This window comes from Gracilinanus agilis, chromosome 6 (genome assembly GCF_016433145.1).
Source record: "Gracilinanus agilis isolate LMUSP501 chromosome 6, AgileGrace, whole genome shotgun sequence".
Lineage (NCBI taxonomy): Eukaryota > Metazoa > Chordata > Mammalia > Didelphimorphia > Didelphidae > Gracilinanus > Gracilinanus agilis.
In genome coordinates this window covers 273,402,021-273,417,737 of record NC_058135.1, presented here as the reverse complement: position 1 = coordinate 273,417,737, position 15,717 = coordinate 273,402,021, and the positions used below count along the sequence as shown (strand labels likewise).

General features: G+C 35.5%; 1 protein-coding gene across 1 annotated transcript in view; it reads left to right on the top strand.

The window, feature by feature from the left end:
- The first annotated feature begins 14,632 nt into the window (after positions 1 to 14,632).
- Positions 14,633 to 15,717, top strand: part of LOC123251335 (vomeronasal type-1 receptor 1-like) — a 61,428-nt gene continuing 60,343 nt past the window's right edge. Inside the window, exon 1 of the mRNA XM_044680578.1 lies at positions 14,633 to 14,743. Coding sequence (XP_044536513.1) covers positions 14,633 to 14,743 — 111 coding nt within the window. The remainder of the gene's footprint in view (positions 14,744 to 15,717) is intronic.

Sequence of the window (15,717 nt, the reverse complement as noted above, 5' to 3'; positions counted from 1 at the left end):
CCCAGATGGATAACAGTATCCCAGGGCTAACAGCCAGAATTAAAAATCAGCTGATAGAGGAATTCCACTAACTCTGCCCAACTGAAGCCCTATAAATTTGATAATGCCTTTGTTCTGACTACGGATTAGATCTCAAAAGTAGAAGGAATATAAAATAAACCCCTTCCTTAAACTGACACAGGTTTCAATCAGCTTAAATCTCACTAGATCTTTGAGGACTCTCAGGCAAGTTGTATTCTTAAAGATGATTTAATAATCTAATGAATCTACAGAAGGAAGAGCTGGGAAAATGGGAATTGGAAATCCCTAAATGTATCTAGATGACTATATTATTGGTAAATCTTCACTTATATATGGCTGATCAAAGTTCTTGATTATTAACAACCTGACTGAGACCATATAGGCCTCAGCCCAGAGTCAAGGTTTTCCAGCTGAATGACAGGTATTTTGTTGGTCTTCTTGGTAATTATAGTTTAGGAAACAGGGATTGATGAAACATAGTTGAAAGCTGGTTGCTGGTTGCTGAATGAATAGAGCATAAGCTATGTCTACCCAAACCACCCTTCAACCAAAATATCTCACAACTGAGATACAGATGGGTTCAAATCCCTTCCTTTTATACCTGAGTCTAACTGCCCTTGGCTCCTGCTGGGCTCCTGCCAAGCTCAGTCCATTCTACATTCTAAGCAGGTAACTGTCCACCATTCTTGACTTCAACATGGCTGTCATATATTTTCTTGTACCCATCACCCTGTTAAGAATCAACAGCTTAGGGGCAGCTGGGTAGCTCAGTGGATTGAGAGTGAGGCCTAGAGACAGGAGGTCCTGGGTTCAAACCTGCCTCAGACACTTCCCAGCTGTGTGACCCTGGACAAGTCACGACCCCCATTGCCCACCCTTACCACTCTTCCACCTAGGAGATAATACACAGAAGTTAAGGGTTTAAAAAAAAAGAGTCAACAGCTTAGAAAATAATTGGACAGACAAAGATAGAAACAAATATATGCAAATCAAGTAACATAAAAGACAAATAAGAAATAATCCACAGAAGGAAGGCAGTATATTTAAAAGGGGTTGGAGAAGGCATCCTAAAGAATTTGGGATTATATTTCATTTTTATTTCTATTAAATAGTCATATTAAAATTTTATTTTAAGTGTATATTTTAAAATGTTCTGAATTCTTTCCTTTTCTCCTCCATGTCTTCCAAATATTGAGAAAACAAGCAATGTGATATCAAATATACAAATGAATTTTTAAAAATTCATATTAATTATGATGTAAAAAAACAAGAAAAATAAATTGAAAATTTCTGCTTTGATCAGCCCTAAGACTTTATCAAGTCTCTTTTTAAAAAGGTATAGAATTTTTTTAAAACCCTTACCTTCTGCCTTAGAATTAATACTGTGTATTGGTTCTAAGACAGGAGAGTGGTAAGGGCTAGGCAATGGGGGACAAATGACTTGCCCAGGGTGACACCGCTAGGAAGTGTCTGAGGTCAAATTTGAATCCAGGACTTCTGACTTCTGGACCTGNAGGATATGATTTTTTTCAAAGTTATAGATAAAATATGCTATTATAAGAAAAAGTTAAAAGTAAATGATAAATAAATGATAAAGTGCTATATCTGTTGATCAAGAGCATCCTCAGGGGGGGATATATTAGATGTATAATATATTAGAATATATATTAGATACATAAATGTATATATTGAGATTATATCCACCTCAGGAGGGATATATTAGATGTATAAATTATATATATAAGGTAAATATAAGATATATATATATATATATAAGGTTCTTGTTTATTTTCTTGTTTAATTTTTGTGAGTGTATTAATTTTATGGTGTATTTGAAATAATATCTTTAGGTTCTTATTTCTGTAAAGTATAATAAGAATAGGTTTTATTAATGTAGAGCATAGTATGAATTTTGTGATTGTAATTTCTATAACTGTACATATTTGTAATTGTATATTATTTGAGACTTACATGTTGCAAGAATTGTTTTGTTTTTTACTTTCTCTCTTTACTTCTCCCTATATATAATATAGAGTATAGGATAGTCTTTTTGAAAGATTCATTGGGGAGATGCCCCTCAGGGGGGATATGTTAAGAGAGTTTTTATTGATTTCTCCTTTTTTATAGTTAAGAGACCCCCTGCTGTGCTGCTTTGCAGTTTGAGACATTTAGAAGGGTGTGGCTGTGTGGGGTTTTTAAATTGCAGATCTTTGGAAAAGGCTTTTTGTCTCTGGGTCTCTTAGGGAGAGGAATGTATGACTCTCTCCCTCTCTCTTTCTTTCTCTCTCTCTAGTTGGAGACATAGAAATGGAATTTAAGGTCTTATCAGCCTTATTAATCATTGATAACATGGGTAGATAGGTAGTTAGATGGTGGATATATTATTAGATAGTCAGAGTAGAGAAGAATAGGTGAGGGCTTTGGCCTAGCAGAAGATACTCTCTTCTGAGGCAGATAGAAGTAGGGTTTTCTAGAGAAATTTAGTTAGAATTGGGATTTGGGGTATAGTTACAAACTATTATAAGATTACTTTCCTCCTTCCTATCTCTATTTCCTAATAATAAATAAAGTGTTTTGCATTTAATAAACTGCACACTGGGTTTTGATCAAATTTTTGAACCCCCACACCCAAATTTAACTCCATAACAAGTCATTTCTTTTATTCTATTTTCTATAAATAAGTAAGGAAGAATGAGTAATACAATGGTGGAGCAGCTCAATGGGAAGTCCAGAGAGAGGTATTTTTATTAACAAGCAAAATTTCATTCCCATCTGTTCAACAATGCTCTTTAGTGTTCCAATTAATAAATAATCCTTTTAACATTCATTAGTACTTGAAACATTGAAGAACGAAATGGAAAACTACTCCAGGATTTTCACCAAGAAAAACTCAAAATAGTTTCATATTCAGACATGATTAAAATGACTCATCAACAAAAACCTGAAATAAGTTCACCTTTTTAGAGAAGTCTCAATCCCCCTAGCCAAAAAAGGTAACTTCTTTACAAATAACATGATAATAACAGCTTTGGGAGGAGATTAGTTCAGTCTCATTAACAATAACCCTTTTCTCTCCTCTCCTCAAAGGTCAGAAGAAGGGAGAAAAATTGGAACTCAATTTTTTTAAAGAATGTTAAAATTTGTTTACATATAGGGGGGGAATTTACCATAGGAAGAAACTATAATATAAATTTAAAATTTTTTAATATTTTTACCTGGTAAAAAGGTTTTCCTCCCTACGCTGCCTGATCCTGCAATAGAGATTCTAAATAATTCATAGCCTTTGTAGAACACCTGAGACAAAGGTTAACTTTCTTTAGACAGGTTCCAGATATCCAAGGCAAATAGTGTAATTTCTCTGCAGATGATCTGATAATTATAGCCCTGGAGGGAAATGAGCTCAGATATTGTAGTCACTTTAACTGCAGCCCTGGCCCTCCCCTATAACCAAAAACACACATATATACCCCCTGCAACACTGATTATTGCTTTCTCCTATACTGACAGAGATCTGCCTGGTAAGTGACTGTGCCTTAGTACAAGATACAGAGATTGGTAGAATTGAAAAATATTTTTAATTCAATATTATATACCTAGAGCTGAGCACAAGGTCCTACTAAATGCTTAATGAATCAGCCAGTCATTTAAGAGATTGTAAGTATCTTCCTCACTGTGCTAAGTGTAGAGAGACAAAGAAAGAGAAAATATAAACTCTATCCTGAAGAAATTCCAAGTCTAAGGAGATATGCAAACAGCTATGTACGAATAAAATATATAAATACATACATAGATATACACATACATATATGCATATTTATGTATACATATATACATATATGGAAATATTATCAGGGAAAAAGCATTTTGATTGTGTATAACTGGGAAAAGCTTCTTCCAAAAAGTGGGATTTGGGCTAAGGACAGAAGGAAGCTAAGGAAGCCAGAATGAGGTGATAAGGAAGGAGTTCTAAAAGTGTGAGACTAAATGATTCACAGAAAAGGAAACCAGTTTCCCTGTATATCTCTGAAGTAGATGTAAGGATAACCCCCTGAAATAATAATGAAAATGGATGAGGAATCCCTTGACATTTAGAATTGGCATTGTTCCTATTCCAAAGGTGGCTAAAGATGTTGCTACATTTCCTACTCTGGGTTTCACCTAAGATGAGTCAAGGGAGTAGAGCAAGATGAAAATAACTGACATAAGATTCTGACACTGAGATATTCTGCCAAAACCAGGTCTCAGTTATATTCTGATCATAAGATGGGAATGGAATTTTATTACTCAGTCTGATCCCAGCCTAAGGAATAGGATGTCTATTATGTAATTCAGGTTCTGAAAATGGGCCGAGAAGTTACCTCCTCTCTAGTGACCTGGCATAGCATGTTCAGGATCTTAAATTTCTTGCTCCTTTCAGAAAGAGGTATGAGAGTAAAGGCCCTTGTCTCCTACTCTTTTCTTCTTATCCATCCTAATTCATTGCTGTACCCTAATGTGGTCAAGCATTGTCCTCTTTTCTCAGAGAGAATATGAGCAAATAGCCAAAAGTTCTTCTGGGGAAAAGAAAAGTGATCCAAATTCATTGATAGCGAGTATATGTTCCCTGTACCCTTTCAATAATCAAGAGCCTGCCATTTGGGAATACAACACAGATATGAGAATTTAGAGGTCACTGACTAGTTTCTGAATCTTCTTTTCATTCTCCTAAATTTCACCATATCCAAGGATATCTGACTGTAGCAATATTTAATAATATTCTTACACATGATTTTTTATATTAATTTTGTTTTGGGTTTTTTGAATGAGGGTGAACAGGTTCTCTGTCCCTCCTGAATAAAACAAATTCATCACAATGTTATACTGGAAAGAAGGGTTATTTTGGAGATAGAGGAACAGGTTCAGATTCTGGGACTACTTCTAAATGTCCATGTTACCAAGGATAAATCTGATTCCATCACATAAGTCTGAATCAATGTTATAAAAATATAAAAAATAGTAATGACTAGACAGGCTCAAAAGTTCACTCTCATTCTGGATGGAATCTCTTGGTCCCTATATTGAGTCAGAAAAGATTCTGGCATTTGGTCTCTGCCTTACACGTAAGAGGGTCCTCATAAATCCATATTACCCATCTAATTCTTTTAGGAGTGAGGGACAGCACAACCTGAAGATTCCTTTAGGGTCTGCTTCATTTTACCTAAGGAGGGTATAGAATATCTCAGTAGGAGACGTTAGAGTAAAGTTAAGTAAAGAAATAACTGCCTACACACATGCACACATGCACACACACATTGTTATTTTGTGAATAGCTGTTTTAAAATTAATTTCTAACAAACTCTGATTTCTCCAACTCAGATATGTGAGTAGTAAACAGAAACTTTTAAATACATTTTTGTGCTTGCTCTGAGAAGATAAAGCTTTATAATTTGACATCACACAATACTCAGTGCTTAAAGAATAGGAGAGAAGAATAAGAAACAACAATCTGGATAGAGAGGGAGTCCTCCTAAAAGCCTCTAATATAAGTTGAAATTGTTATTCAATAAGCATTTTATTAAATCCTCACTAGGTGTCAGAAACTGCTAAGCACCAGGAATAAAAAGAAAGACAAAAGAAAATATCTGTTCTCGAGAAGCTCAGAGTGTAATGAGAGAGACTACATACAATCATGGACAAATGAGTTATCAACAGAAGAAAGATAATCCCTTTAAAATGGGGAAAGGGAAATGCTTCTTGTAGAAGATGGGCTTTTAGCTGAGACTTTCTTAGCTGAGGCTTGCAGGAAGTTAAAGAATTCAGGAGGCGAAGATGGAACCTGATAGCATTCTAAGCAAAGGCACAACAAGTATAAATATATGGATTCCAGCGATTCAGCATCTTGTTGAAAATAACAATAAGAAGGCCCATTTTGCAGAATTCCAGAATATACCACAGGGAGTAAAGTTTAAAAAGACTTAAAATGTAGAAAGGAGGCTGGTTGTGAATGACTTTGAATGAAAATACTGCATTTTCTGTTTCATTCAGAATGTAATAAGGAGTAATTGTCATTTTCTGAAAAGAGATGGTGACATACTTAGATAAATACATAGGGACAATAAGTTTGACAGATGAGTGGAGGATGCACCAGAATCGAGAGAGGCTGAAGTCAGGGAAACTATAGCAGTCTATGGCAATTGTCTGGGTATGAGGTAATGAGAACCTGCACCAGACTACTTGCTGTGTCAAAAGAGAGAAGACAGCATTTGTGGGATAACATACAGTAGGAAATATTTGGCAACAACTTGGATATGAGGGAGTGGATGGAAAGAGAAAGTGAGCAGTCAAAAACCTCACAAGTTTCCAGCTTGAGTGACCCAGAAGATTTGACAATCTTTTTTTTTTTTTAAACCATGAAACTTTTATATTTTATCTTCTTTCCATAGTTAATCCCAGTAGATATTTTGCATAATGATAAAAAATTTAGAAGCACATAAAAGTTGTTATCACTTTTCAAATCCTTTGTAACTTACTAATTTTAATGGGCACACCTCCAGATTTTTTTCCCATTTTTAACATTTATTAATATTCATTTTTAACCTGTTTACATGCTTCATACCCCTACTTTCCCCTTCACCCCCTGCATTCCCCCCACCCATAGCCGACGCACATTTCCACTGGTTGTAACTTGTGTCCTTGTTCAGGGCCTATTTCGACATTGTTGTTAGTTGCATTTATGTGGTCGTTTCGAGTCTACATCCCCAATCATGTCCAACTCAACTCATGCATTCAAGCAATTGATTATCTTCTATGTTTCCTCTCCTGCAGTTCTTCCTCTGAATGTGGGCAGCTTTCGTTACCATAAATCCCTCATAGCTGATCCCTCATAGCTGTCTTGTGTCATTGCATTGCTGCTGGTACAGAAGTCCATTGCATTAGATTTTACCACAGTATATCAGTCTCTGTGTACAGTGTTCTTCTGGCTCTGCTCCTTTCACTCTGCATCACTTCCTGGAGGTCTCTCCAATTTGCATGGAATTCCTCCAGTTTATTATTCCTTTTAGCACAATGGTATTCCATCACCCGCATATACCACAATTTGTTCAGCCATTCCCCAATTGAAGGGCATACCCTCATTTTCCAGTTTTTTGCCACTACAAAAAACTCAGCTATAAATATTTTCGTACAAGTCTGTTTATCTATGATTGCTTTGGGGTACAAATCCAGCAATGGTATGACTGGATCAAAGGGCAGGCATTCTTTTATAGCCCTTTGAGCATAGTTCCAAATTGCCAGCCAGAATGGTTGGATCAGATCACAACTTCACCAGCAATGCATTAATGTCCCAATTTTGCCACATCTCCTCCAGCATTCATTACTCTCCCCTTCTTTCATTTTAGCCAATCTGCTAGGTGTGAGGTGATACCTCAGAGTTCTTTTGATTTGCATTTGTCTAATTATTAGAGATTTAGAACACTTTCTCATGTGCTTATTGATACTTTTGATTTCTTTACCTGAGAATTGCCTATTCATGTCTCTTGCCCATTTTTCAATTGGGGAATGGCTTGATTTTTTATACAATTGTTTTAATTCTTTGTATATTTGAGTAATTAGACCCCTGTCAGAGTTTTTTGTTATAAAGATTTCTTCCCAATTTGTTGTTTCCCTTCTGATTTTGACTACATTATTTTTGTTTGTACAAAAGCTTTTTAGCTTGATATAATCAAAACCATTTAATTTACATTTTATATTTTCTCTAACTCTTGCTTGATTTTAAAATCATTCCTTTGCCAGAGATCTGACAGGTATACTATTTTGTGTTCACTTAGCTTATTTATAGTTTCCCTCTTTATGTTCAGGTCATTCACCCATTCTGAATTTATCTTGGTATAGGGTGTGAGATGTTGATCTAAACCTAATCTTTCCCATATTGTTTTCCAGATTTCCCAGCAGTTTTTGTCAAATAGTGGATTCATGTCCCAAAAGTTGGGCTCTTTGGGTTTATCATACACTGTCTTGTTGACATCATTAACCCCGAGTCTATTACAATGATCCTCCCTTCTATCTCTTAGCCCGTACCATATTGTTTTGGTGACTGCTGCTTTATAGTATAGTTTAATATCTGGTACTGCTAGGCCCCCTTTCTTTACATTTTTTTCCATTATTTCCTTTGATATTCTTGATCTTTTGTTATTCCAAATGAAATTTGTTATAGGTTTTCCTAATTCAGTGAAGAAGTTTTTTAGTAATTTGATAGGTATGGCACTAAATAGGTAAATTAATTTGGGTAGAATGTTCATTTTTATTATGTTAGCTCATCCTACCCATGAACAACCAATGGCTTTCCAGTTGTTGAGGTCCAGTTTTATTTGTTTGGAAAGTGTTTTGTAGTTGTTTTTGTATGATAGCTGTGTTTGTTTTGTTAGATAGATTCCCAAGTATTTTGTATTGTCTAGGGTGATTTTAAATGGTGTTTCTCTTTCTACCTCTTGCTGCTCTAGTGTGTTGGAAATGTATAGAAATGCTGATGATTTATGTGCATTTATTTTGTATCCTGCAACTTTGCTAAAGTTGTTGATTATTTCTACAAGCTTCTTAGTTGATTCTCTAGGATTTTTTAAGTATACCATCATATCATCTGCAAAGAGTGATAGCTTAGTCTCCTCATTGCCTATTTTGATACCGTCAATTTCTTTTTCTTCTCTAATTGCTATTGCTAGTGTTTCTAGTACTATGTGAATAATAGAGGTGATAATGGGCATCCTTGTTTCACTCCTGATCTTATTGGGAAGGCTTCTAAATTATCCCCATTGTATATAATGCTTGTTGATGGTTTTAGGTATATATTGTTTATTATTTTTAGGAAGGGTCCTTCTATTCCTATACTTTTCAGTGTTTTCAATAGGAATGGATGCTGTATTTTGTCAAAGGCTTTTTCAGCATCTATCGAGATAATCATGTGATTTTTATTTGTTAGACTGTTGATATGGTCAATTATGTGGATGGTTTTCCTAATGTTGAACCATCCTTGCATGGAAATGCCCTGATTCTGCATACCTTCAATACTGAGCCCTGTTGTGGGGTTCCTTCGTTAATCTGGATTCGTTTTTATGTCCCCTTGAGGAGTCTTGCATGCATCAGTTAGGAGAGATCGAGCAGCTGCTCCTTACCCTGCCTCCATCTTAACTGGAAATCCCTCCACACCTCCCAAGATTTGACAATCTTAAAAGCAACAGGTAAATTTGAAAGAGGAGAAGAATTTGGAGAGAAAGAATAAGTTAAGGTGTAGAAATGTTCTGTTTAAGGCATCTGTGTGGCATTCATTTTGAGATATCTAATTGTTCTATGTGGTTAAGTTATAGAGGTTAGGAGGGAGATAGGTCTGGATAAAAAGATTTTTTTGGAATCAATTAAAGATGAAACTAGAATCCATGGAAAGCTAATGATTTCTGAAAATAAAGTAAATCTAGAGGATGAGGAAAAGAAGACCAAGAAAAGAAACCTGGGAAATATATAATTATCCCCTATGATGGTGAGGTAGATTAAGATCTAACAAAGAAGACTGCAAAGGAGCAATCAGATAGGTACAACAATGGCCAGGAATGTTAGCGTGAAAACATAGGAAATAAAGAATATCTACTAGACAATAATCAAGAGTGCCAAAGACTGCAAGTTACTGAAAAAAAGATTAAGGACTTAAAAAAGGCCATTATATTGGGCAATTAAGAGATCATTATAAATTTGGAGAAAAAAGGTTTGGTTGAATGACAAACTCAGAAGTCACACTGTGGAGAATTAAGAAGAAAGTCTGAGGAACCAAAATGTATGAATCTATTATAGAAACATTTCTGAAGGAGTTTAGTCACAAAATGGAAGCTACATATGGGAATGCAACTAGTCGAAATGGCTAGATAAAGTGAGAGTTTTGTGAGGATGAGAAAGACTTAGGCAGATTTTAAACCATGGAGAAAAATCCTGCAGATAAGGAGAGATTAAAGTTAAATAAGAGTGAGGAGATTATAGAGGAGATAATTTTCTGCAGAAGTGATGGGGTGGGAAGGGAAACAACAAATTGGGAAAAAATCTTTACAACAAAAAACTCTGACAGGGGTCTAATTACTCAAATATACAAGGAGTTAAATCAGTTGTATAAAAAATCAAGCCATTCCCCAATTGATAAATGGGCAAGAGACATGAATAGGCAATTTTCAGGTAAAGAAATCAAAAGTATCAATAAGCACATGAGAAAGTGTTCTAAATCTCTAATAATTAGAGAAATGCAAATCAAAACAACTCTGAGGTATCACCTCACACCTAGCAGATTGGCTAAAATGAAAGAAGGGGAGAATAATGAATGCTGGAGGGGATGTGGCAAAACTGGGACATTAATGCATTGCTGGTGGAGTTGTGAACTGATCCAACCATTCTGGCTGGCAAATTGGAGCTATGCTCAAAGGGCTATAAAAGAATGCCTGCCCTTTGATTCTGCCATACCATTGTTGGGTTTGTACCCCAAAGAGTTCATAGATAAACAGATTTGTATGAAAATATTTATAGCTGTGATTTTTGTGGTGGCAAAAAACTGGAAAAGGAGGGTATGCCCTTCAATTGGGGAATGGCTGAACAAATTGTTGTATATGCTGGTGATGGAATTCTATTGTGCTCAAAGGAATAATAAACTGGAGGAATTCCATGTGAACTGGAAAGACCTCCAGGAATTAATGCAGAGTGAAAGGAGCAGGGCCAGAAGAACATTGTACACAGAGACCAATACACTGAGGTAAAATGGAATGTAGTGGACTTCTATACTAGCAGCAATGTAATGACCCAAGACAATTCTGAGGGATTTATGGAAAAGAATGCTACCCACATTCAGAGGAAGAACTACAGGACTGGAAACAGAAGAAAAACAAATGCTTGAACACATGGGTTGAGGCAGACATGATTGGGGATGTAGACTCGAAACTACCACACCAATGCAACTATCAACAATTTGGAAATAGGTCTTGATCAATGACATATGTCAAAACCACTGGAAATGCACATCGGCTATGGGGGGGTGGGAAGTCAGGGGGTGAAGGGGAAAGTAAGATCATGAATTATGTAACCATGTTAACTTTTCTAAAAAATAAATATTAATAAATGTTTAAAAAAGAATGTATACATTAATCAAATGTGAAAACTCAATTCTGATCTCCCTCTTGTGATAATGTTTTTACAGAAGGAAGAAAAGGGGGGAAATAGCAATTAAACTCCTATTATTTGCCCAACACTCTGGTTAAGCCCTTCAGAAATATTATGTCATTTAATCCTCCAAACGACCTTGTGAAGTAGGTATTATATGATTTTCTCATTTTACAGTTGAAAAAACTAAGGCAGTCATAACAACTAGGAAGTACCTGAGGTCAGATTTGAACTCAGTTCTTTTTAATTGCAAATTGAATGTTCTATCCAATGATGGTAGAGATATATATTTCATCCAGACATTTGTTGATCCCAATAAACCTACAAAGAGCCTTTATACTTGTCTTCTCATTGATAGAAAGCAAAACTGGAAAGCTATAACTTATCTCAACAACCACAATAAGCCAGACCACTATGTCTAAGGGTTTTGCTTCCCTGAGGAAGCATGGCTTAGCCAATTTCACTTTTCCTACTTCTTTCCTGTGGCTACCAACATTTTATATTAATCATAGTGCATTGGGTAGGTAGATTTTTTGTGATTTCCTACATAAAGGTCTGAAGTCATTCTAATCCTTGGGAATTTTTATAAATTTATGGGACAGAACTTTGACAAAGGGCAATAAAGGAGTCAGATAACCTGGAAAACAGATTTCCTTCAGTTTGAAAATAATTTCTTTGGCTATCATCCTCACAGAGTGTTACATTAGGACAAAGAGGTGGTGGTCTGTACACCTGATTCCACAGTCACTGTTTTATTATGACAAAGAATGGTATAAGAAACTCAATCTGATAATGGAGAGTTGCTTGGGGTACTAATAGATTAAATGACCTCCCTGACATGGCAACTCTTAGTATATTATTAACTTTTTAGCATATCATCTCCATGCAGATGACATGTTATATATGTGATCTGAATTTATATATATTTCATCATTCTCTAATTACTTTCATTCTCTCCTCTAAGCTTCAGTTCTGAATAAAGGTTATCCATTAGACATTTCAAACTGTGTGTACTAGAGATATCTCAAACTCAGTTTGTCCAAAAGTGAATTCATTATATTTCCCCACAATACCCTTTTCAAGTTTCCCTCTTTTTGTCCAAAGCATGGTTTACCAGAACCACTCCACTCTCCCATTTTATAACCTCAATATTATTTTCAATTTTCTTGTTCCATAAATCCATTTACTTCCTAAATTTTACCATTTGACTTAGACAATATGTCTTGTATATGCCTCTTTTAATCATAAACTAAATGACAATTTTAGGTGCTCACCACCTCCTGCCTAATCCTTTTCAACAGCTTTCTAAATGATGGATGTTTTTTGCCTAATTTCACATTCTTTCAATTCTTCCTACAAAGAATTCTCAAATTATTTTTCCTGAAGGGCAAATATAGATTGGCCAATATGACAATAAAGGAAAATAATAAATGTTGGAGGGAATGTGGCAAAATTGGGACACTAATGCATTGCTGGAAGACTTGTGAATCGATTCAAACATTCTGGAGAGCAATTGGAATTATGCCCAAAAGACTATAAAATAATATATACCTTTTGATCCACCAATACCACTATTAGGTCTGTAACCCAAAGAGATTTAAAAAATGGGAAAAGATATGTTTGTTCAAAAATAATTATAGCTGTACTTTTCTGGTGGCAAAGAATTGGAAACTAAAGGGATGTCCCACAATAGGGGAATGGTCAAACAAAATGTGGTATGTGATGGTGATGAAATACTATTGGGCTATAAGAAATGATGAACAGGATGATTTTAGAGAGAACTGGAGAGACCTACAAAGACTGATACATAATGAAACAAGTAGAACCAGGAACATTGTACACAGTAACTGAAATATTGTGGAACAATCAAATAACTGCTACTAATAGCAATACAATTATCCAGGACAATTCTGAGGGACTTATGAAAAAGAATGCTATCCATCTCTAGAAAGAGAATTGTTGGACTATAAATGTAGATGAAAACATATTATTTATCACTTGTTTATTTAGGTATATGATTTGGTGTTTGGTTCTATACATTATTCTACCTATAGAATAATCTACAAAATTATTCACGTACAAAAATGAATTTTAAAAAATTCACTTACAAAAATGAATAATATGGAAATATGTTTTGCAAGATAATACAAGGAAGACCCAGATTGAATTGCTTGTCAACTCCAGGAGAGGGGAGACAAGAAGGGAGGGAGACAACATGAATCTTATGTAATTTTGGAAAACTTATAAGGGAATTTGATATTAAAGTAAATAAATAAATGAAATGAAATGAATTTTTAAAAGGGCAGATATGACCATGCAAGTGTCCTATTCAATTAACACCAGTTATTTCCTATTTTCCTTAGGACATAATATCGAATCTGATGTTTAGCTTTTAAAGTCCTGCCCAAGGTACCCTCAAAAAATCTTGATCATTCATTGGACTCAGATCAATTATCCCTACTCTATAAACGAAATGAAACAGGGGGTTCCCCTTAAACAAATGATTTACAAGAGCCAGGGTGGGATTAAAACAACTTTATCCATGTTGTGAATAGGGAAATTACATCAAATTAAAGACATGTCCTAGTTGACCTCATATTATCTGATATATAAGAACTGGGGAATACGTACCTGGACCTCCTTACTCCCAGGAATACAGGCTAAGACGGAAATATTAATTCCCCATGTGAAGAAGTTATGAAACTCATATTCAAGTCACAATGCATTACTACCTTAATTCAGGTCCAATATATATTCAATAAGAGAATTTTAAGTTGTTATCCCAATTTTTTTGTCGTAAGAAAGAAGTTAATGTTAGATATGCAAAAATGATACAATAAAGGAACCTACTTGACCCTTAAAAAGATGACCATCAGTGATTCCTATAGAAGAACTCACCAGCAGCCCCAGAATGCAGGCTTAAAGCCCTTCATTCATCACATCACAGCATCCCAGACTCACTTTTCCTTAGCAGGGGTTTAGTAGAGTCTGCTGAAACTTAAATACGAGAGTTGATTATAAAACCTGGAATGTGTGCATTTAAAGCCCAGAAATTGGAAAATTCTACAAGTCAGGCTTTTCTTTATTATTTTGTTGTTTTCTAGACATAAGAAAGTGATAAGAAAACGTTAAGAATGCAAACTGAACTTAAAAGTATGCCGAGCATATTTTTTTTTTCCAGAGCACAGTTTGTGAAACATCTAGCAGCACAATTACGCAATGACTTTGACAAAGTTAAACTTCTACTTCTCTCAACATGCAGAGGAAAAATATTTTTTCAGCTCTTCATGAATGATCCTTTGGAGATTCTCATGAATCAATAGTTACTGTTGACACTGCTTTTCACCTGAGGCAAAAGTTTGTTTCTTATTCAGATGTGCCTCAAATTCCCCTCACAGTCAAATGTTCTTTTTTCCAGCCAGTGACATGATAATAATACCTCTTGGGGGAAATGAGCTCAGACTTTGCTGCCTCTATAACTCCAGACACAGATATGCCACCACACCAATGTGCACATATTTCTGCAGTTCTATCCCCTGTACTGGCCACAGAAAACAGTGTGGTGAGTGATATTGGGATGGGGGAGGGGTGTTTAACCTCAGAGATAGGAATTGATGGAAAATCCTTTCCAGGAGTCAGAGACTAGACTTCTTGGGCTTTGAGTGCTGAAATCAGGTATAAATAATACCTAAATAGAAATAGTGGGGTTTTTAGGACTCAGGAAAGATATTATGCCTATTCTAGACTCATCTAGGCTGGATTTGACTATAGACACCCAGCTCCTTTTATCCATTCCTTTAATTCATCTGACTTCAATATTCATCATTGTCTTCACCCAATATGATGCAGCACCCTGCTGTCTATTTTGTTAGGATAAAGAGAAGAGATGAAGAATACATGCCTGGCAAGTGGTGTATGCCTTTTGTTTCCCAACATGTGCTATATATCAGAGTGGCACTCATAAACTGCTAGTTTTCTGTGGATCCAGGAATTTTAGGCTTCCTAGATATCTCCTCACTATATCCTTCTGTTTTCTTCTCTGGCTCTGTCCAAGATTCTCCTAGTCACTCAGTGACATTCAGAGTGTAATATTATTATATTCTACATTATTGTAGAATTCTACATAATTTGAAGAACTATATTATACAAATTTCTCTTCATAAAGAGAACAAAATCTGCTCTTCTTCTCTCAGTCTGCCTCTATCTGTTTGTTCAGGCATTGGTTATTCAAGCATCCTTGACTAATGGAATAACCCTTTATGTGAAGTCAGAGAACCTGTGATCAAAGGTTCAGTTTAACACTGTCCCTCAATTCCTCACTATAAAAAAATTCTGGCTTGCAATCCTAATGATTTCATTAGATCATCCACTTATGGAGGACTAAAGTTTGGGATTTTTGCTTTATTTTGCTTTTGTCCTCTGGGTTCTGTGGGCAACACACAGATTGAGGATGTGCTAAGAGTCACACATCTAGTAAGTGTCTGAGGTCGTATTTGAACTCAGGTCTTTTTGAAGTCAGCTCCATTATACTGCCTA